The sequence below is a fragment of the Carlito syrichta genome, unplaced genomic scaffold (assembly GCF_000164805.1).
Source record: "Carlito syrichta isolate Samal-C Ts95f unplaced genomic scaffold, Tarsius_syrichta-2.0.1 Scaffold309726, whole genome shotgun sequence".
NCBI classification, from domain to species: Eukaryota; Metazoa; Chordata; class Mammalia; order Primates; family Tarsiidae; genus Carlito; species Carlito syrichta.
In genome coordinates this window covers 603,824-628,780 of record NW_007253822.1, presented here as the reverse complement: position 1 = coordinate 628,780, position 24,957 = coordinate 603,824, and the positions used below count along the sequence as shown (strand labels likewise).

Here is a 24,957-nt window from a genome sequence, read left to right as displayed (position 1 = left end):
CCAGGTGGAGGCTGTGGTGGCCGGGAGCGGCCACTGCACTCCAGTCTGGGTGACAGAGTGAGACTCCAACTCAAAAAAAAAAAAAACAGATGTTATCATTCTTTGACCCTTCAGAAAGTCAAAAAGCAAAATGCCTTGAGAATCCCAAAAAACTATTGCCATAACCTTTACTCTTGAGCAATCTACTTTTGCTTTGACTAGATCACTTCCACCCCTTGGTAACCATTGCTTTGATTGTGCTGTGTCTTCAGGATTGCACTGGTAAAGCCATGTTTCATCTCCTGTTATGGTTCTTTTTTCTTTTCTTTTCTTTTCTTTTTTTTTTTGAGTCAGTGTTTCACTCTGTCACCCAGACTGGAGTGCAGTGGTACATTCACAGCCACCCCAGTGTCAACCTGCTGGGCTCAGGAGATCCTTCTGCCTTAGCCTTCCAAGTAGCTGGAACTGACAATGCTGGGTTGGAAGGATTGCCTGAGCCTAGAAGGTCTAGGTGCCATGAGCCATGATCATCATGATCATGCTACTGCATTCCAGCCAGAGTGAGACCCAGACTCAAAAAAAAAGAAAGAAAGAAAGAAAGAAACAGCTAAGCGCAGTGGCTCAGGCCTGTAATCCCAGCACTTTGGGAGGCCGTGGTGAGAGAATTGCCTGAGCCCATGGGTTCAAGACCAACCTGGACAACTTGGCGAGACCGCATCTTCACAGTAAGTCAAAAAATTAGCTGGACGTGGTAGTGCACGCCTGTAGTTCCGGCTACTTGGAAGTCTGAGGCAGAAGGATCACCTGAGCCCAGTGAGTCAACACTGGGGTGGCCATGAGCTTCCCATAGCGCTCAAGCCTGGGTGACAGAATGAGACACCACCTCAAAAAAGGAAACAAACGAAAAAGATCTGAAGCAAAAGGCAAGTCACAGAATGGGAGAAAATATTCACAATGCACATCAACAAAGGATGTATGTTCAGTATATATGAAATGCAAAGACTTTGTTCCATATCCCAACTTCAGCTCTTATGATATGCCTTAAAGTTAAAAATGGGTGTATTACTTATTACCAAAAATTATGACTTTTTAAGATCAAATGAGAGATGCAAGGCACTTTTTAAACATAACAAATCCCCATACCTGTCCACCATGTTGTCAGGTCATAACTACTTGCAAATAAAAGTTATAAATAAGGGTTAGTTCTATTTGCCCATGAACTCTAAGAGTGCAAAAACTATGTTATTTTCAACCAGAAGTCTCCAACACCTACCTAGCAGCTGGCATAAGTACACGTTAACTGAATTAATTTTAATTCCTTTTTCTGAATCCCAGCATTTGTATTAGTATGCTCAAAGAAATTAAGGAACATAGGGCCATGGACTATTTTCTCAAAGCTTATGAGCTCAAACACTATATGCTTATAAGAAGAGTTATTAGAACTCATAACTTTATAGCAACTGTTTTAATGTTCAGATACCAATAGGAATCTTTTTGCTTCTGTCATCATAAAGGAACAGATCACACAAGACTTGGCTCAGGCTGTCTCCTTATCTTGGCATAACAAGTCCCCCTGTTTGGGGAATCACATCCTTATAGAATTCAGCCTTACTGCTTCCACAATTTCTAATCCATGTAAGGCTTTCTATTAAAGACAAAAACTAATCCACAACTAGCCGAGCAAAATATAAGATGAAGTCAAGCTAATCATCACCTTCTCTATATATCTTAAGAAGTTAACAGTTGTTGTTTTTGTTTTTTTATAAAAGACTTCTGAATATGCTCTCCTCTTCCTACCCCAGCCCCATAGTATTCGGGGTAGGCTGTAACTGTAACTCAAAGGTGGCTGGGCTAACACGAACTGCTAACATTTTCCCAGTAAGCTTTATTTCATTCATCTTATGTCACACATGCACCCTTTCTCTAGCTAGAAGGTGACCATACATAAAAACTTACAGACAAAGACAAAGACGTTACTGTGATGGTGCAAGAAGAGAGCTGGAGATTTTTAAAATTGCCTTTGCACCTGGGAATGCTATTGAGCCTAACCAAATGCTTTTGGGGAATATAAGGAGGGTATATCTTGTCACCTTCTCTGGGGTAGAGCACAAAGTCAATATATAGCCTCTGGGTTCAATATTTATTTCTGGAAATTCTATCTTTTCATTTAACTATCATCCTCCAATAAACTGATGCATCCACTTAGCAAAACATAATACTCTAGAGTTATTATATGTACTTATATACATACTTTTAGTTAAATGGTCCTTTCTCTTTCTTAATTCTTCATTTCCCTCTCATTGATTTTCAGGTTTCCACACAATTATTTTTTAAATAAGGATTTAAACATAATACAATAATTCTAAAAAACTAAGGAATTTTGAAATTTCAAAGTTATTTTAATTTTAGTAGTTGTTTTATCCTTGCAAATATTTATAATAGCCACTATTAATAGTCCTCTTTTCTCGAATTTGTTAATAAAAAGTATAACTTTAATACAGTAATGCATTATTTTCATCATGAGAAATCAAGCACTATCTTTATATTTGAACCTAAACTGCAATATGAATTTGTGAAATTTTATTTTTATATTAGTATCTATACTTTGTAATATATGTAGTACATATATATGTTTATTATTGGTATATTTGGTTGCATTTATATAGTCACAGAGATTTATATGGAGGCATTAAAAAAAACAAGCAGAGTCAGTCATGGATGTTCGTTACATATAAAGGTTACTGGGGATGCAAAGATATAAAAGATAGAAGAACCTAGTAATTGCCTTTAAGATCAGAGCACAAAGCATTAGTTTGGATTTTACAAGGCCAGCCAGCAACAAAAGAGCAGTAATTTATGAGCTCAGCGTAAAAGAATAGCATAATTGCATTAAAAATTAATGCTAATGAACACTAAAATGGGGAAGGTGGTTATGATGAAAGTTTGTATTCATCTTCCCTGGTTTGAATGATGGCTAGTGGCTTGATTAATGGCTTAATTTCTATCAATTAGCGGGGAAAAATCTCCTGCGAGACAAGGGTAAATTGAGCATTGAATTACATATCTTGCTTTTGTGTGCTAAGAAAAAAGAACTGCGTATCTCTGATATTAGCCACAGTGACAAATGTGGTGTGCCCTGCGATGTCTGCATTAGCTCTCCTGACAGGCAAGTTGTGTGTGGTTATGGGGTGTTTGGAGATGGCTGGCAGACAGCATTCACCGCGAGTTCCTTAGAAACACACAACTCTTCCATCTACAGAATTTTAATTAGAGACAATAAGGATTCTAGAATTAAAATGGACAGCAAACAGCAACTGCAGACTCTATTCTGACCTATTAATCTGATATACCTCAAATTATATTCCTTGTTTCTACCCTATTAAAAGAAGAAAACTCTCAGTAGCCTTAATTTTGTTGGAATTATTATTTCTTACAACTCTGCTAAAGTGGATTTGACTACCCATGTTGGTTACATTTGCAGCAAGCATAAGGCAGTAGTCTATGTAGCTGGACTACATAGTGGTTTTTGGTTTAGCCAAATTCACAGAAACCATTCTAGTTTTTTGTAACAATTGTTATGCGGTACTGTATAAAGAACAACTTTAAATGACAATTTCTTACTTAGGTTTTTGCAGGCTTATGGGGGGAAATGCTAGATTTTCTAGAAACTATTTTTTAATCATTTATAAAGGTTTTCAAAATGTAATGTATATAATTCTCTTTTTAAAATTTCAAATGTGAGAGATTCTGAAAATATACATCTGTAAATTAGCTCAAGATAATGCCAGAAGAGTAAGAGAATATATATGATATCTCCTCTCCAAATAAAGTTACATTGCATTCTACTGAATTCATAAGCATTGAAATACAGAATAAGAACAATACCAAGGACATTTATTATTTCTGGTAAATGGGTGGGGGTGAGAGAAGATAATTTGTTGCTTGGCAGGACTGGGTAAAGAATTCATTTGACTGGAAAATAATGACTGGATCACAGTCCAGGGATTGGATCCCAGTTCTGCCATCAACTAGCCATGTGACCATGGCCAAGTGATTTATCAGCCTCAGTTTCTCATCTTAAAATGAAGCAGTCTGTGTCAAGTGCTCACTGCAAAGTGCCCTAATTGTTTAAGTTTCTGTTGCTGCTGCTATTATGCTTCTATCAGAACAGCTCATCTGGCATTTTTAACAATGATTTAAGTAAAAATTTCACCTCTTTGACCTTCCCCAGTGGAAGAGTATTACAAATATTGATGACCCAAACAAAGATTTCTGTGGACATAAACACACTAGACCAAAACACATTTGCTTTAAAACATCATTTTAAACCACACTACATCAAGTCTGTGTTCTAAGATATCCATTAAGAAGTGACAGAACCTCCCATCTTGAGTCATGGAAGTCTGGGGAACTATGTGTCAGCAAGATGCTTCTTCCCCACCCAGCCCACAGCATTCAGTGCGTTAGGGTGGACTCTGGTGTCTTGGTAGGTGACAAAACTCAGCTGGGCCTCTTTTGCCTTCTCAGAGGTGTACTCAGACCTGTCTTTCAGTGCTTCCATTCCCTGTCCCTTCTTCTGATCATTCTCACCACCATGCCACAGGACAAGTAAACCACAGAATGCATGAGCTAAAGCCAGTTACCACCTAGTGGAACTCAAAAATGCTGCCAGCTTCAAACTACACTGCAGAAATGTAGAGGTTTATTTGCAAGCTTTGTAGCCAAAACCCATAACTGTAGTCCTACCACTAGGACTAATAGCCTCCATATATATTAAATGCTCTTACTGCTTCCCTCACCCTGTGCTGAGCGCAGGTGGCATCTCCCACATTTTTGTGGCTTGCTTCTTCCTGCCATCCTTTTTTGCAGAAATGTCACCACATCAGGGAGTGCTTTACTGGTTACTCTATCTGAAATGGTGCCTCTTCCTCCTTCTAGCCCTCTACCCTGCTCTCTTTTCCTAGTTATTATATTGTTTATTATTTGTTTTCCTCATTAAAGCAGAAGTTCCATGAGGGAAAAATCTCATATTTGTTTCTAAATCCTAGTATGTGGAATAATGCCCAGTACACTGAATCCTCAAATATTTGAAAAGAGGAAGAGAGGGAGGGAGTGGGAGATCTTTCAACCATCCTATCCTATCATGTTTAAGCTATCATTATCCCCACAGATGAAGAAACGGAGACTAACACAGCTAGAACCATCTGCCCAAAATCAGACCGCCAGTATGCAGCAGACAGGACTTAACCCAAACAGTGTGAACCCAAGGCCCTAAAACCAACTGCTAAAAGACATTTAATTTTTTAAGTTACCAAAGCTTTTTCTAATTTGACATTTTTCCCCATGAGGTTTTATTTTATTTTTTTTTATTTATTTGTTGTTGTTGTTTTTTTGAGTCAGAGTCTCACTGTCACCCATGCTGGAATGCAGTGGCACACTCTCCACCACCACAGCCTCAACCTGCTAGGCTCAGGTGATCCTTCCACCTCAGCCTTCCAAGTAGCTGGAACTACAGGCATGCGCCCCACTGTATTTATTTTTCTGGTGGCTGCTTTACATCCCCTTAATTTTCTGTTACTTAACAAATGTTTATTGACTGCTTATTAAATAACAGAGCACACTCCAGTAGATTCTGAAGGTGACACAAGGAGATATGTCTCCTCTAGCTAGGGAGATGAAGCTTTCACTCATTAAGAGTTTCGTATCAGTGCAAGACAACATATGCTAAGAGCTAGGTGAATTATGGAAGAGGTCCTTTCCTCACAAGTGGCATGGGAAGGCATCATCAAAAGGTAGGCATTAGCATGACCTTCAGGGACAGGGAAGATGCAGAGAAGGTAGGAGCTTTCCAGGTGAGAGTGACCGAATGAGGCAGCCAGTATGAACTTTGTTTTTAATGAAGCCTAACCTCATGCCCAATTCACTTGCTCTTATCACAATAGCAGAAATTCTTCTTTAACAGTCACGTTGAAGTTCTTCCTATCACTTAATCTGCTATGGTAAGCAGTTTAATATGAGTTTGTCTTGGCCCCCAACCAAGGGGGGTTGCCTTGAGAGATACTTCAGGAGCCTTGTCGGCATAGATAACCTGGTGCACTGTAGCATAAGCTTCCAGAATAAGTGGAACAGACAAGTCCTATTCCACTTAAGACATTTTCTCCTCTTTCACATTGTTTGTGGTTATCAATTGTATGATTTGTGTGTATTTTAAAATGTACTGTTTTGAAAGGAAAAAGCAATGCTATATTTTGGTAAAATATGTGTTCATGAGACATTGTCTTAAAACCTTCAGAATTCCAAGTAAACTTTATGAGATGTTTTGTTTACAAATTTTATAGAATAGCCAGCTTTATCATACAAGTATTTTGTTTGCTTTTTTCATTCTTATAAAACACTTGAAAATGCTTTACATCTCAAAGTTTGTTTGTTTAGTATGTCTTGTACCATAAAAAAGAATTTTATGACTGCTTCCAGTCTTAACTAAAATTTTAGTCAACTTAATACAAAAATAAAATAATCTTTTGTATTATTTATGTATTTATAACAATACTATTAGTATATAATTTATTTTTTCCTGGAATAGTAACATAAGTAACTCAATAACTGTGGGACCAACTGACCCAAATTTTTGGCAGCATAAAATGCATTTTAACATTGAGGAAATTCATAAAATGTTAATATTCAAAAGGAGTCTGTTTAAGTTGCTGGTTGTCCCATGATCACATCTTGGGCAACATTGCCATCTGCTGTTCTCGTCCCACCATTGCTCTTAGAAGAGATTGGTTTGTGTTTGTAATCTGCAAATGCAGTACAGACTAATTTTCTTTTCAAATGAAAGTCTTATATCGGACTTTGTCATCTTCATTTACTAATCTTAAATTTGTATGTCATTTATTAATATTTTAAAAGAAAACTCTTAAATGTTATAATGTGCAACTGGTTGTCAAACATATAACTTGAAGTAGCAGGAGAGCCTAATTTGTATACTATAAAAGTAATTAATAAAATATTTTAATTTTCATCACAAAGGGAACAATTATTTCTGTGAAGTGAGTTAATATTGATTTTTGTGGGCTTTAGTGACTTGGTTTTCTGATTCCATTATTTTTTATTTTACTATGAAATACACATCCTCTCTACTGATATCTGACAAACAACATGGTAGAAGTCATTTTATTTACCAATAAAGTATTTATAAAAAAACATTCAGTGCTAATAGACATATTTCTTTCATGTTTTCCATGTTAATGTTTTTGTTTTGTTTTGTTTTGTTTGAGTTCTCACTCTGTCACCTAGACTGGAGTATAGTGGCACACTCCCAACCACCACATCCTCGACCTGCTGGGCTCTGGTGATCCTTCTGCCTCAGCCTTCCAATAGCTGGAACTACAGACGCATACTACCACGCCCGGCTAATTTTTGCCTGAGTGGGTCTTGAACCTGTGGGCTCAGGCTATCCACTTGTCTCAGCCTTCCAAAGTGTGGGATCACAGGCTGAGCCACCGAGCCCAGCCACCATGTTGATGTTTTAAAACATTCTATGATTTTGATTCCTTCAGTACCTTTGTTACTTGCCTTTAATTTTACCTCATGGTAAATTTAAACAAATACAAGATACACTGTATGCTAGGCATGCATTCAGTGCATATAAACAATAACCGGTTTTAATTCACATTTTCCCCAATCTTAATATTGGTACACAATTTTTAAATGATGAATTGGCATGAATAACTTAAGAAACTGAATTTAATATATAGTATTGATATGTTTCATTCTGCTTCTCAGAATGACAGGGTTATACTCAAGACTTGCATTTGTGGATGTTGATATTAGAATTTTAAGTAAGGAGCAATTTAAAACAGTTTTATATCTGTTTTCAGACAGCATATAGCTGAGCTATTATAAGCCTGAAAATATAAATCTCCTATGAATCTTTCAAATTTTAATTTAAATATCGCTATTTTACAACCAGTAAGATTGCTCCCACATTGAAAGATAAAAGCTATGTTGGTTTATTTTTATATTGTAACTAAGGTAAACTGGCTTTCTCTTATCTGCCTTGTCACTTTGTTAGTTCTGAAGTGATCTTTAAAGAAGCACAAAGATAATGTTCTGTTTTCCTCTAATCTTTCTCCTTCTTTTCTTTATAATTTCTCCAATGCTGTTTTGTTAAGCACACTGGCCCTTTGGCAAGCTTCTCTGATAACACTTTTATTTGTATTAGGAGCTGGTTATATGTCCAAATTTAAAGCTACAAACACTACAAGCTAGACATCAAGTCCTGTTTGTGAGCTCACCCCTGACATTTAATACTAATGATGTGCTTTGCAAATCCAAATGGAGAATATGTTAAAGAAAAAAATCCAAGGGGTCCAACAGTTGAAACAGATGAGACATTATGCTGAAATCAGAAATAATGTCTGTTGGTTGGGGATTAATGATTGTGAACTAATCCTAGTGAAACTAATAAAGACCTATACAAACAAATGTTGTTTTCATATTGGCATTAAAGTTGGATCACATGGAACGGTTCCTATTATGCCTTTTCTCCGCTATGATGATACTATTTACATTTAATTAATTTGAAACGTTGCTGGTATGGGATGTGTTAATATTAATAAATTAGCTGGACAGAGAATCTTCTCTCATTTCATATGCTCAATTACTACATTATGTAATTAAAATCCAGAGGAGCTTTTGTTCAAGAGCATGTGTAACTATTTGCTCTTCCATTGCACTGTCAGTGCTTGTTTTTATGTGGGAAAATGTGTTCTTCCAAAGATGGGCGTATTGGCTGTGGCGGCTGCGTTGTCCAAGCATTCCATGCGTGATTTCTCACAGGAAAAAAAGACTGGCTACAGCTGCCATGGACACATCTTCAGAAGAGCTGTCTTTCCCATAAATAAATGAGGGCTCACACAAGACTAGATAATTATAAATTGTAATTGGCCAAAAGTTGAAACAAAGAGTTTGTCAGACAATATTAATTTTTATTATACTTATGAAACCAAAACTCTTTTGATACTCTTGATATTTATCTCTCTAGCAACATTTAACCTTTTCAAGTTAGAGCCGCTGGGATGTAAAAACTACTTTGATGCAGATAAATCCACCTGCTTGTCAAACTAATTATTACCATTATTAAGTAAATTCAGCAATTATTCATGAAGTCTAAATCCCAAAATCTTCAGGGGTCTTAAGCTAAGTATACAATACAATGGATCCTAATTCAACTACACACTCACATCAGCTTGGAGCAAAAGTTTCAACAGCAAGGGTGTGAACATAATGTTACATTTTTTTCCTGCCCAGCTAACATGTGAAGATGCTAAAATATAAAAATATGAAAATATGAAATGCACATGGCTATTTATTAAAGTACTAATTGTAAAAGTAAAATACTGGAAACAACTATCAATAAGGCATTGAGTGGACAGAACTATCATAAACCTATAAAAATAGAGTCCGATGCAATTGTTAAATTAAATGAGGAATTCTCTTACTACTATGGAGTGAGAGTGAAGATGTATTAAGTGAAAAAAGTAATTTATATAGGAGTGTGGAGTATGATAATTTTGTGTAAGCAAGGAGAGGATATATATGCTTATATATTCAAAAATAAACAGTGGAAGAATAAACCCAAACTTAATAAAAATGGTTACCTATGGATTAGAGGGAGAACTAAGGATATGATATAGAAAAGGATGCCTAGACCTTTCTGCATGATGTTGTTTTAAGTTCTGATCTTAGACCATGTAAGTTTTTTGCAAGTAAAAAATATTAATAACAAGGTAAGACCTAAAAATTAAAAATGACTGAAACACATGGACCTAACTGTATATCAAAATAATCACATAATCACATGAAGAATTATTTTGTTACTTTACAGCATAGTATTTTGACAATTCATCACTGGAATAAACCCTGGAACCAAAGACCATAATGAGACTTTAAATTGCATTAATTAAATACATCTTGTTAATAGTAATGTTTGTCTTATTATTTTGAAACTAATACATATTAGGAAAAACAAGTTACTTTGATCATATCATTAAGGCCTAAGAGTTTAAGAAGAAGAGAAAAGATATACAAATATAAAACAAAATACTTTAAAAATCCTAAAATGCTTACTTTGGTTACTAGTTTCAGCAGGAGCTCATCCTAATTTTTTCTTCTAAAAAATATGTATTTCCAGCCGGGCTCAGTGGCTCAGCCTGTAATCCCGCACTTTGGGAGGCCAAGGTAAGTGAATTGCCTGAGCCCGCGGGTTCGAGACCCGCCTGGGCAGCTTGGCGAGACCCCATCTCTACAATAAATCAAAAAATTAGCCGGGTGTGGTAGCACGCGCCTGTAGTTCCAGCTACTTGGAAGGCTGAGGCAGAAGGATCACCAGAGCCCAGCAGGTGGAGGCTGCGGTGGCCAGGAACATGCCACTGCACTCCAGTCTGGGCAACAGAGTGAGACTCCAACTCCAAAAAAAAAAAAAAAACTATTTCCTATCTCACCCACTAAAAAGGTTCAAAATCAGTGACGATCCAGTAACAATAAATTACCCTAGTGCCCATATTGTTGTCTATAAGTATCATTCCCCACTATAAGGAGTCTGGACTCTTTGGAGAACTGGCTAATTTCCAGTCTGAGACAGAAACCATACAAGATAATCCTGGAACATCTAATTATGCCTTAATTTTAGGGGAGCATATCTAAAGGATGCGGGAACCAACTTGAAGAGACTGTCACTATCCAAAAGTGAAACAATGTAAGCATTAAGAAAGGAAAATGATTACCACGGACTGAAGTACATTAAATATATAAATACTCATGAATTCATAATGGTCATTTTTTGTCACCTTTGGACTAAAATTGATAAATAAAGACAATCAAACATTTATTGTAACTTTCCTGGTCAAGCTTCACAGCCACCAAATAGTCAATGAGGAAATGTTCTTCATTATAGGAGAGTCAGAGGTGATAAATGTAGGAAGGATAATATAATGAGCAAATCACCATTAGTGGATCTAAGCAGCAGACATAAATGGTGCTAAATTCATTGAGTGAAAGAGTAATGGAGAGCTTTCTGGGGTATTCAGGCTGACTCACCTTGGGTCACTGGTGAATCTTAATTTCACTAGAAGTGAAGTGCATCCTAATATGATGTAATAGGAATTACACAGCACCACCTGTGACATATTCTTGACCAGAAGAAATTGAACCTGAAGGTCGTTAAGCCTCAAGGTTTAGCTACTGGGTTACACAAAATATGAAGGGATAGAGGAACATACTAAATGATACCATGAGGATAAAATCAGCCACATCCAGAATGTGGAAACATTTACAAAATAAATGATTTAGTTCTTCAGTGAAAGGGAAGAGTAGTGGACTGTAAGTGCTAAAAAGAAACTTAAAATACTTATCAAACCAAGTGCAATGTGTAGACCTTGTTTGGATCCTGTTTCAAACAAACCAATTGTGAAAACATTTTTTAGACAATCATTGAAAATTAAGCATGGATATACAAATTATATTAAGAAATTATTGATAATATTTTGAGGTGTGAACATTTTACTGTAGTTAAGTTGATGTTTTTTAAGTTCTTATCTGTTGAAGATGTCCACTAAAATATTTAGGGGTAATAGGGTATGATGTCTGGGATTTACTTTTAAATGTTCTAGATTTGCCCCCAAAAATCAAGGTAGGGATAACAGATAAAATAAAAATAACAGAAAGTTAATGATTACAGAACCCGAGTGATTGGTACAGGTGGGTTCACTGTGCTCTTACTCCTTTTATATGTATTTCCATAATAAAATGTTAACGTTTTATTTTTTCTTAAAAAGAAAAGAAAAACCCTCCCACCAGATTAGCCAGGATCATTTTAGTAGTGTCTTCTCAGGTATATATAAGAATATTGTATTTGTGGATCTCAGAAAAAAAGAGTTTCTTGTTACAACTTAACCATAATGTCTTTTCATCTACTTAAATTTCACAAGTGGTAAAATTTCTTCATAGGAAGAAAGAAAGAACATTGCTTAGGTATAGTGTTATTAGCAAACTTATACCAAAATGCACTGACATTATACCCTCTTTTTTAGACCAAGCCACCCTGGTAGAACAAGTAAAAAGAGTAAAAGAAATTGAAGCTATTGAAAGTGATTCTTTTGTTCAACAGACATTCAGATCAAGCAAAGAAGTCAAAAAGGTAAGTTTTCATATAGGGATTATGAATAAACCTTTGGATTCTAACTGAAGAGATGCTTTATTAATGGGTTTTGCTGAAATGCAAGTGCTTTTTCTAATGGATAAAGTAGGATGAAAGAGTGTCAGGCATGTGAGAGACCGAGGAAGCAATATACACTATAAAAGTGTATCTGATGTCATTTTTATTTTAAAATTCACCAAGAAGACAAAGAAAGATATCAACAGTCAACATGATGATTCTCTAATAATAATACATGTTACATGAGCATATGCAGTTTTCTTTTCAAATGTTTACTTGTACTTTTTTAATTGACATTGTTAGAAAAAAGTTAGTGAAGGGCTTTAATTATAAGATACTCAAATTGTCGCTTATATCTCCATTCTTTGCCCAGATAGGTATCATTTACTCAACTCTTGATTGGCATCTTTGTTGAATATTTCATGAATTCTTTCATTCATTGGTAGGACTTCATTTAGGAATTATGTTTCTTTTGTTGGAAAAGCCATCCTAGGAAATACATGTATTCTTTAATAACATTCATATAAGAAAGACATAGTTATAGTTATAACTTATTCAAAAATATTCTACATATATAAATGTATTAATGACTATATAATAACCTGCTGAATGTATATTTGTTATTCTTCTGATATTAGATATTTAAGTAGTTGTATGTTTCGAGATATTATATACATGTTTATTGCTTTCTTAAAATAAGTTTTCAAGATAGAATTATATGTTAAAAGTTAACATTGTTTATTTCTTCTTTTTACTTAATTTAAGTCAGAATTTCATTCTGTCGGCCAGGCTGGAGTGCAGTAGCACAATCACAGCTCGCTGCAACCTCAACTTCCTGTGCTTAGGCAGTACTCCCACCTCAGCCTTCCGAACAGCTGGGACTACAGGAGTACACCAACACACCTGCCTAATTTTTTTATTTTTTGCAGAGGCGAGGTCTCATTATGTTGTCTAAGTTGGTCTCAAACTCCTGGGCTCAAGCAATCCTCCCTCCTCAGTCTCCCAAAGTGCTGGAATTACAGACATGAGCCACTGTTCCTGGTTCATTGTTTATTTTAATACATGTTATCAAAGTCATCTCCAAAAGCATTATACCAATTCACAACCCAATCAAAAGTGCAAGAACGTGGTTAACACCAAGTTAACACAATGTGGTTAACACCAAGTCCTATCACATATTTTCATGTTTACTCACCTGAGAGATGAAAATTGGCCTGTTTCCATTAGCACTTCTTTTGTTATTAGTGAGATGAAAGTCTTTTCAGTTGCCATGCACTTTTAAAGTAATTCATTCAGGAGACATGTATTGGACATGTGCTGCATGCCAGGTACAGGACTAGTAGCCTTGGATAGTTCATTGTCATTTTGTTCATTTGTTCATTTCTTTTGAATTTTTACTAGTTTGTCACCACAGCACCTTAAAAAATAGAGCTGTAAAGTAGACATTTATAATATAGTTGCCCATTTCATCTTACTATTGCATATTATAAGACCGTTAGTATATGCTAATAGAATAACTAATTTATTTTAAAATTTGCTTTCCCAATATTTCTTTTCTGATGTTTACTCTGACTCCTCGGTTTTTATTGGACTCTCGTGATAAACTGGCATTTTCTTTCTGTGTAAATGATTATTTCTCCATAGTCGATACACTGGTTTTTCTTCTAATTCCCTTTTGCCATTTGGTACTAATTATTAATATTTCTCTTTAAACTTATTTTCAATTCAGTGCCTTTTCTCCAAGAAAATACACATTGAAAGGTAGAAAGTGGTACCAAAGGAGAAGATGCTTAGAAGCCTAAAGAGATGGCATTTACCATGGTTAATGTGCAGTAGTCTAAAGTTTTAGCATCTAACACTGGACTTTTATTAGTCAGTACACTTCAGAACAATCCGAAGAGCAGTGATAGACTAATAATGAATAAATTCACACTCAACTAAAATATAAAAGAGGGGCAGTTTATTACTTTAGAAAGTGATATCCCTTTCTCCATTCTAAAATGTCTGTGTCTGCAATTTAAGGCAAGGATTCAGGATGCCCAAGATGGTGAATTATTTATCAGGAGATTACTTAGCAAAGGGAGGTAAATTATCTTGAGGACCATTTCATCCAGATCGTGGTGAGATATGAGGGGCTATCCCTGATGCATAACAAGAATTAACTCTCTTGAGGACTTAATTGCCCATGATCCTAGTTTCAACATCTGTTTCTCCTGGACAGTTCTGCACGGTTTGGTATAAAGTTTGTATCACTGAAAAAGACTTTTCTATACTAGACACCCCTTCAGTTGGTACAGTCTTTGTTTAGCTATGTTAATTCTACTAATTAAGCTAGGGAGCTGTTATCAGAAAAGTGCCTATTACCAGTGACATGCTAGACACTATGTCTCCTGCAACACATATTGATTTAACTAGTTTAACTCTCTGAAATCATATTTCTCTTGTCTAAGTAGAGAGATAATCTGATAGTCTCTGATATATCATTAACTTCAGCAACCAAGATGCAGCTTGTTTCAAACTGCTGTACCAAATAAGCTTAGAATCAATTATTCAACCCTAACATTGTTGTATCTGGCAGATACCCACCCTTGTTTAAAAGAGTAAGGTCTTTTGTTCTTTTGGAGTGTATTTTAAAACTAATTTTTTCACACTGAACCACTAGGTGGCAGTGCTACTCAAAAGCAGATGTTTGATAGTGGCCATGTTGAGGTTTTGCTTCATAGTCAAGGTAAAATTTTCGCTTGGTTTTCCTCACTTAAATAAAGAAGCAATTAGTGGTTCTCTCCATAAATTTTTTAATTACCCATTATTAAATAGTAACTTCCATGCTCTGATCCTAACCTGAGAGCTTCACTTTATATGTATATAAAAAGCACTTCTCAAAAGAAAACATTAATGTACTACGTAGGTATAAACAGAATGAGATTACTTGGTTTATATGATAGAATATTACCTTTTACCTGAAGAGATGGGATCTATATCTTTGGCAACAAGAATAGTAGCACCCATATCTTTTCAAGGAAGTTTACCACTGATAGCCAGTCTCCTAGCTAAGCCCTCTCCACAGCATGGCTAAGATGTGCAGAATGACATGCTCATACTGTCTCTGTACAGCAGTAAGACTGCCAGAAATCAAGGTCCTCAACCTCTTGGATTAGCATACCTCCCACTTTCCCCTATGCAGACTACTGGGCTTTACTGCTGAGTGTCCTCTGTTTTACAAAGGGTCATGAGCCTTCCAGGACCAGTGTGTTGGAGATATACCAATATCTGAGATCTCGGTGGGGGGGAAATGGCTCCAAAGTGTAAAAAGAAAACTACCAAAACAACTTAATAAAGATTTATTTAAATGTCTATAAAAGTTAACAAGAGGACTAACATTAAAATCATGTATTGTTAGATTTGATATTCACAAGCATCACATTTGAAAACAATTTATAAAACAGCTTTCTTTTATTTTTCAAGAATTTCTAAACATACATGCGGATGCCCATATTATCTAGCCTACAGGGCTCTTTTGTCACAAGAGAATAAATTTATTCTGTGGATGCAGACTAGCTCCATTAGCATAAAAATAAAAATTAGAGTATTTTTAATCAAACAAAATACATGCCTAAAAAAAAGGAAGTGGATCCTGACATCATCACCCCCAAAATAGCTCAGAATTTGTCTCCTCTCAGCTCTCCAGGGCTACCACCCTCATTTATATCTTCATCTCTGCTTTAACTACTATAGTAGACCCCTGATTGGCCTTCTTGCTTTTCCTTTTGCATTTCTGTAGTCCAGGACCCACACAGCAGCCATAACAACCGGGAATTAATTTCAGGAATTAATTAGACTTCCATTACTGACCATCACAGAATAACTGGTATCAAACTTGCCCTCCCATCATAAATTACTATAAAACTTAGATACATGAGACATTGTTTCCAGATATAGAACAACAGGCAGCACAGGACTGATGATCCTTGACAGAAGGGAGACAAAATGTGAACCCTAGGGATACCTCGACTTTCTGCCTGGTGATACTTTTCTGCTGCAGTGGGGAGGTGATACCCAAGCAGTGTGGTGGCGTGACTGACTTAGGGAAAAAGTGACCCAAATTCTGAGCTGCAATGCCCAGCTGTCCCTTTTGCTCACTATACACCAGCCCTCTGACATTTTTTTTTTCTCACTTTGTTGGCCAGGCAAGAGTGCAGTGGTATAATCATAGCTCACTACATCTTTGAACTCCTAGACTCAAGCAATCCTCCTACCTTGCAGGGGCCCGCCCCGCAAGGGTCGTGAGATGTCTTGAAGGAGAGACGGATAGGCGTACGACGAAGATCATATATACGGACACCTGCTTCTTGAACAGATGACAATTTAATGTTAGTTAACACAGAGCTTTTATACCATTCGTGAACACTGGAACACTGGAGGGTTTGGGATATAAGCCCAATAAGATTTTTTTGAATAAATAAATAAATAGCTAATCTTAAAAAATTAAAAATAAAGAAAATTGTACAGACAGGATCTCACTGTGTTGCTCAGGGTGATCTCGAACTCCTACCCTCAAGTGATCTCCTACTTCAGCTTCCCAGAGTGTTGATATTATAAGCATGAGTTGCCTTTCTGATCTTGAGACACACCAAGCTCTTCTCTCTCAGGATCTCTGTACTAACTGTTCCCTCTGACCAGTGCACTGTTCCTTTTCCTCTTCATATGCCAGGCTCCTTCTAATTCTTCTGGTCTCAAATTTCGCCTCCTGAGTGACACTATCCCTAGCCACTTAATCTAAAGTAGATGTTTTTCCCTCCCTGATCTCCATCATTCTCTATGTCAGCACCTTGTTTATTGCTTTATAGCACATACTACAATTTGTGATTATGTATTATTTTGGTATTTATTTGTTTATAATCTGTCAACTCCATTAGCAACATGTAATCTCCATTTGAGAGAGGGACCATATCTATTTTGTTCTCCTTTGTGTACCCAGTGCTTAGCAATTAGAAGTGTTCAACAAATGCTGGTTAAGGAGATGGATCTCCAATTGTAAAACAAGTTAATCTAAGACAGGAGTAACTAATTTATGCATATTTTATTCTCTAGTCATTTTTCCCAGTAGCATCTGTTTACACTTCATTCAGAGAAATGAATGTTCAGAAGTAGATAACTTAAAAGAAAATAAAAATTGAAAAACAGTACGTATAAAACCAGTAGGTATATAAAAAGGCTACATGGTAGAGTTAATCTCCCACATGTCTTTTTTTTAAATTTTACCTTTTAATTTCAGTTTCTCTAATCCATTTCACATTATCCCCACAGCTTTGCTGCAAATCAGTTCCTTCCCTGGCCTCTTTCTTTCTCAAGAAAGAAGGTATTTACACTACACTGCTGGCTCCTTCAAGGCGGGGACAATTATTTATTAGTCATGTCCCCAGCACTTAGTACAATACATGGCACGTGGTGAATACTCAGTAAATGCAGAATGAATTGAGAGTCTATAGTTTGCATGATGGTATAAGAAACCCCAGAGTTTTTGCCAAAGATAGGACATACTTTTTTCCCAGACTTTTATATTATATTTTAAAAGTTTCCAGTAGCCTTGAAAAATAACCTTAGAGTTTATCAACTGATAAATAGATAAACAGAATGTGGTAGATCCATATAGTGGAACATTATTTAGTAATAAGAATAATGAAATACTGATAGATGCTACAACATGGATTAACCTTAAAAACATTATGCTAAATGAAAGAATCAGTCATAAAGGACAACATACTGTATCATTCCTTTTATATGAAATGCCCAGAATAAGAAATTTGTAGAGAAAGTAGATCATTGGTTGCCTAGGGATGAGAAGGTTGGAAGAAATGGGGAATGACTGCTAATCTGTATGAGGTTTTGGGAGATGATGAAAATGTTCTAAAATTGATTCTGGTAATAACTGCACAACTCTTTGGATATGCTAAAAGCCATTGAATTATATCTTTTAAATGGGTGAATTGTGTGGTTTGTGTATTGTAGCTCAATAAGGTTATTTTGTTTTAAAGGTAAGCTTTGAATTTATATTTTATTCCTGGAGAGGCCAACTAAATGCTGGAGATATGTTACAAGCTTGTTCTGATTGATCAAATTTACACATATATAATTTATGTTATTATATATATATAAGAAATTGGTACTTATGAGTCTGTACTATTAATATATATATTTATATTGAATTAATCAAATTTACACATAAATAATGCTGTTCATAAAAAATGATAAGCATTTCCCCAATGTTTTTGTGTTGGTTGTTTGTTTTAGGAATAATTGTTTCTCATTCAGTGACATAGGGCCTTTTTGAGATGGGTATCATCTCCGAGGACACTAATTGAACTATTATTATTCAAAATCAGAAATATTAAAGCACATTTCTTGTTGTGCACTGTGCTGAGATTAATATGTGCTGTGTCTTTCAGTTGGTGGAACCTAGTGAAGTGAAACTTGCAATTTCAACATCAGGACCTGCATCAGTCATTGCTGATCCTCCCAGTATTGAAAAAGAAATAGATCCTAGCAGCATCCCTACTGCCATCAAGTACCAAGATGACAATTCTCTGGCCCATCCAAATGTAAGATCTTTAAACCTTAAGAATGTCAGCTGAAGCCTAGTTAACCAAAATTAATTCAAACTGTTGTCCTTTTGTGCTGACACCAAGGCCATTGGAGGAAATGGATTCATATATTCCTATTTGCCAAAAATAGGTGGCTGGCCCCCAGCCCTTAGAGTTGTTACATCTATCTGAATCTGGTATGGTCCAACTCGTGTTGCCTGATTCTAGAAGTAATTATTCTTTCTATGGTTAAGAAAAATAAGACCGGACACAGAGGCTTACACCTGTAATCCCAGCACTTTTGGGAGGCCAAGGTGGGGGAATTGCTTGAGCCCAGGAGTTCCAAGACCAGCATAGGCAACATAGCAAGACCTCGTCTCAACAAAAAAGAAAATAGGCAGAGAAGAGTTTAAAAAAAAAAAGAAAAGAAAAGAAAAAGAATCTGGTACTAAAAGTTCTAATTCTGACTGAGCTCTAGTTTGTTCTTTGACAATGAGCATGTTACTAACATGAGATTTTGCTGTGATCTATGAAAAGATGTAATTCCACTGTGTCTCAAAAAAAACTGTAGAAGCCGGTCTCAGTGGCTAAGCCTATAATCCTGCGCCTGTGGGAGGCTGAGGTGAGTGGATTGCCTGAACCCGCGGGTTCAAGACCTGCCTGGGCAGCGAGACCTCATCTCTAAAATAAATCAAAAAGTCAGCCAGGCGTGGTAGCGCATGCCTGTAATTCTGGCTACTCAGAAGGCTGAGGCAGAAGGATCACCGGAGCCCAGCAGGTCAAGGCTGCAGTGGCCGGGAGCGACCACTGCACTCCAGTCTGGGCGACAGAGTGAGACTCCAGCTCAAAAAAAAAAAAAAATTGTAGAAAATAAACTGCACAAATATAAGGTGCAGAATTGTTAATGAATTGGTGCTAACCCTTTTACTTCAAAACTTCATGAACATTATTAATTCCAAATAGATAGATTTCAATTAAAAAGCCATCAAGAGTTAAACAGTATCCAAATCATGTGCTGACAGATATATTCTATAAAGGTGATTTGTGTCATATTAGGTCAAAGACAAGTTATGGATAGATAATAACATTTTTCATTTTATTTTCTCATTTCAGTTATTCATAGAGAAAGCTGAAGCTGAGGAAAAGTGGTTCAAGAGATTAATTGCCCTTCGACAAGAAAGACTAATGGGCAGTCCTGTGGCCTAAGTTATATACACATGGTCGAATTGACAGTTGGAAGTTTAAGTTTTGAATCCCCATATTAACTTTTAACTCTTAAAAAGAATTTAGCTAATTATATAAAAAGGCAATCTTATTTCATTTTTCTCTCATATAGGCTTGGATATTTGTTGATTTGAACTGAATCAAGCATTTTGTGGATATTAAAACTTGTGTAAAATTTAAGAATGCATGAAAATGTTATACTGTTGATAAAGCTAACTATAAAAAAGTCAGTGTTAAAATAAATGGTACACAATGGTGTTTTAGTACAATCCTAAAAATGTCAAGTTGTCATTTAAAGACACAATTTTTAGTAACCATGCATATTTAAGAATTATATGCTCTAAATATGAAATTTTACCTTCTATGTATTACAAAACCATTTTTGAATATTTTCTTTCACCTTATTGCAGATTTTTAGGGCAATAAAAAGCATCCTAAACAATGTAAGCAAAATGTGCATGTTATACTTAAAGAAACAACATGTTTATGGAAAAAAATTTTGAGACCTAAATAAATTGTTGATTTTTACTTAGAGATCAGCTGCTACTAGGTGCTCCTTTGAAACATTGGTAGATCTTAGCTCATTCCTTTAGCTATCACATGTTCATGCTAAACCTAAGTGGTTGGCCAAATACCCATGGGGAAATCATTTCTAAGAAAACTGGGAAGAGCTCTCACTTCAGTCTTGCTTAACCAACTGCTATTCCCTGTGGAGATAACCAGCTAATTGTTTCGATAAGGCTATCTGCCATTGTAAAATAATGTTTCTCTAGTAGCTGAATGACAACTATGCATTCCATACTGAACATGCCAGAGATAAGGATGCTGAGGCCTTGCTCTACAAAACTGGTTACAGCTGACGTGAATTTCCCTTTTCTGCTTTGTTCTGTTGGCTGGTCTCACTCCAACAGAGTCTCTTTGAAGACTGTAGCTTCAGAGCTCAAGATAAGCATGAAAAGTCCTCAGGATAGGATTACCAATATAGAGGGCATTTTAAAATGCCATCTTTTTTATTTCTGAAACTACTAAAATTCTAATCCTGTTGAAAAAAATATAAAGGACTTACACTCAATTGCAAATGGCGTGGAAAGTAGACTGATGACGAAATATTTGTTTTCATACAAACATGTTTTCCCACTCTAAATAGATGCTAGTGTTCTTTTTTCCTTAGCTGTAAATAAAAGTGTCTGATAAGAACTGAGATTTGTTGGTTTTTTCTATAGATATACAAAAGTTTAGTGACTTCAAGAGGGATTACAGTTTCTGAAATATTTTGTATTTTATTCTTTGTATAACTTATAAACTATAAAAGTACTATCACCCTGTTGGAAAGTATATTTTAGTGGCCTGGGCAACAATATAAGTTGTAATTTGGGTCACTAGTGATTCTCTAGAGAACCTGGGCTAGGCAGTTTTCTCAATATTCCTTGATCTTCCTTACATATAAAAAAGTGAAAATATAGTCTTTAACTATATTTCATATATAATATATTTAACATATATTTTATTAAATATATAATATATTAATTATATCTGACACCAGTATTAATGTGGCAAATACCCCAAACTTCATAGCTTAAACTGAAACAGATATGTATTTTAAAGCTAAATTTTTCATGGAGAATAAAAAATCAAATTTCTTTTTAAAAGAACTAAATAATGGTTCCTACAGGAACTCAGTGACTACTTCCCTCCTTTCTGATTTTCAGCATGATTCATTTTGATATATGATTAACTTCGTTTACTTGCATTCCTATCAGAGACCACAATATTACCACATAAGCCAAATCAAATTTAATGAGAAAGACTTCATACAACACTATCAAACTTATTGCCAAACTCAAGGTAGGTGATACATCCTGGCCTTTTTTAATATCCTAATATAATGAGTCTATAAAACAGAGCAATCCCTTTCATGTCACTTGATTAATGATAATAATTTGGACGTACATGAGATCTTAAGTGTTTTTTGAAACATTGATTTCTTCCAAAATGATGGATACTTATAATGCAAGTTGGGTTTTCATTTCTGACTACAGAGTGCATTCTCAGGGAAAATAGAATAAGAGCAATTTTTCTGGCACTCCCTAGTTATGAGGCAGCAGAGACCTAAAGACATGACAGAACACTTTGAAGCATTTCACCTACTTTGCTTCAGCACTCTAGCATGTAAAATGAGGATACTAATACTAGACTTGCCTACTTTGATTTTTCAGAAAAATAAAAGAAAGCCCTTCATAGAAAATTAGATTGTTTATGCCAGGGGAACATTTGGCATGGTAGACATCTTAATGAAATGTGGAACAGATAGTTGCATGGGTAATGATTTGTAAAGCTACACTTCAAAAAATAATTCTGGTTTTTTTGGGGGTCCCCTTCTTATTTCTTAAGTGTGTTCTTGAACTGCCATGATCAGTATTCCCCATCCCAGCTTTTTCCTCAGCCTTTTGTGATCTCCTTCTTTGCCAAGACAGTAAGAAACCCTACTTGCATTGAAATTAGTCTACTTACTTGAAGGATCTCAGATCTTCTTCATAGTCAGATTTACTACTTATTCATTAACATTATTTTGAGTACCTCCTTCATGCTGGGCACAGTAAGATGTGAATACTCAGGTGAGTCTAGCGGGGATCCTGCCCTCAAGAGATACTAATCTTAGTTATAAAGCCCAGACATATAAATGATGTAAGAGATAATAGTATTTTGTGGCAGAGGAGAGAACTTAGTTGCAAACGAGAGAGAAACTGTGAGTTAAAAAAATTAAGGAAGCCTTCATGGAAAATTTCACAACTGAACTTAGATTCGAAGGATAAGACAGCTGGATCGCACAGTCACCCACTTACATCTTCTTAATAGCAACTTTAGAAGATGGACACTGCTGTAGTTTTAACCTCAGGACAGAGTCCCTCTCGTGAAAGACCCAAAGTGGCCCTGTTCACTCAATCTTAGGAAAAGTCAAGGCAAAATGTTGCAGTCCTGGTAACCCTCTGACTATTACTTTCTTTTGGTGTAGAATCAGCTGAATAACTTAAGTCTTCATTTGGCCACAGGTGTCAACAATCTTACATTACTGCCACTTGTCAGCCAAGAGGACAGGTTCTGCAATGGTAGCTGAAAAGAGACTTTCATTGCCTCTAAAAAAAGAGCTGCATCTGCCAGCACAGGGATTACACATCCTTGTGGACCACTGTGTCCCTGTTTTTCTACTCCATGCTGCTATTGAAACCATTGTTTTGGGAAAAGACACAATTCACTAGCCTGTGGTTAGGTCCCTCCTCAAAGTTTCCTTTGATTTGGGCATCAAGTGAAAATCTTTAAGTGAGCAAGTAAGATAGTAACAAAAACTAGAATTAAAACAAGACATAGGACATTTTTGGCCACTAAACTATGGATGAGTTGATCTGGAATGCTTGTGGCCCTGTTACTCCTTCCTATCCTCCTTTTCCTACCCCAAAATTCCCTGTGTTACAAGAGATTTAAATCAGCTCTTAGCCGTGACTCAGTTGACTCAATGCCTGGTTATTTAGGTGATTTGTAAATGGCATCTATAAGCCTTTCTCTTTGGAGCTCATTTAGAGAATAACAAGAAAATAAGCCCTCTTGATAAGAAAATATACGAGTCTTTAGAGCACAATGAAAAAAAATGTAAAAATTTATAAATTCTGTATTCATCTTAACCTTGTGTCATAGGGATGTGTACCAGTGAAACAGCAAAAGAACTAATATGGCTCCATTTTTGTTTAGGAGGCCTTTACTGGTACTTGTGTGTAGGCTAGAATAATTGTGAAACACTGAAGAGAGAACACAGGAACAACAAGTGTGCAACTGTCTAGACTAACTGGGAAAGAGAGGGAGTCTGTACACTATGTTTTGTTAAAGATTTAAAGAAACGTGACCCGACCAAGGGCAAAGAAGCTTCCCAACCTCTTCAAGCACTTGCTGGCTCCCAGATGTTTGCGGTCCTCATTCACTTCTTGATCTCAATCCCCTCCTCTTCCCTCCGCCTTTAATAGAAAAAGAGCTTGAAATTTATACTGACTTGAGATGGTCTTTGAGACATTAGTCTGCCATCTCCCCAGGTTGCCAGCTCTTGAATAAACCTGTTTTCCTTACACCAACCCTTGTCTCTCAAGTCTGGCTTTTAAGTGATAAGCAGCTGAATCTGAGTTTGGTTACAGAGGGACATTGGTCAATATATTCAGCTCTATCTACTGGGTTTTTCCAGAATCAAAGACAATATTGTCATGATATGTTTACAAGTTATTTTTGCTATCATTGTTTCCCCGGAATCTAATGTCTGACATAGAAGAGGTCTCAACAAATATTTTTTTAATGAAGAATTAATTTGTCCATCTCAAATGGGAAATCTGTTTAGCAGTCTGATTATTTAAATTGTTCAAGCTATCTGGAGCCAGTGCAAAATAAATAAATATGTTATAACCAAGTTAGTTTGGTTTCTCTGTTTTCTATCTCCAAATGTCTCTGAGCCGACAGAGGCCTCTGGATGTCGTGGGGAAGTTGAGCCTGTGGTGCTTCTCTATTGCATGAGGGACTAATGACAGTGGGACTAGAGCTTAAGCAGCGATCTTGAGTCCTGTAATGTCCCAGACTTTTTTTTCTGATCTGTCTTATTATCACATAAATATTTCAAATTATGTGAATGTCGTCATTTGCTGGCTCCTAGAATTGCCCTCCTTCCAAAGCCACAGGTCAGTTTTCAAGAAATAAAGGCTACCAATATAGTAAGACAACACTTTAAACTCAACAATGTAACCGTTTTATTTTTAGGTCTGGAGAAGGAATGGCAAAATGATCCCACTGCAATTCTCAGAGAATGGTGAACTGAACTGACCCTTTTGCCCTCGCATTTTAGAACATGTTACTCAGGCTCATATCTCAGTGTAAAAAAACCTAGTAGGTGCAGGCCCCCTTTATAATCTTTTAAAAATGAACTAC

The 24,957-nt window shown here is 36.1% G+C and overlaps 1 protein-coding gene across 3 annotated transcripts in view; it reads left to right on the top strand.

Moving 5' to 3' along the window:
- The window catches only part of RSRC1 (arginine and serine rich coiled-coil 1), a 411,086-nt gene extending 389,884 nt beyond the window's left edge, over positions 1-21,202 (top strand). For all 3 annotated transcript variants that reach the window (XM_021717404.1, XM_008067646.1, XM_021717403.1), the window contains 3 exons: positions 12,072-12,178; positions 18,643-18,795; positions 19,891-21,202. In XM_021717404.1, the coding sequence (XP_021573079.1) occupies positions 12,072-12,178; positions 18,643-18,795; positions 19,891-19,983 (353 nt within the window). In that variant the 3' untranslated portion in view covers positions 19,984-21,202. The remainder of the gene's footprint in view (positions 1-12,071; positions 12,179-18,642; positions 18,796-19,890) is intronic.
- Positions 21,203-24,957: the final 3,755 nt, after the last annotated feature.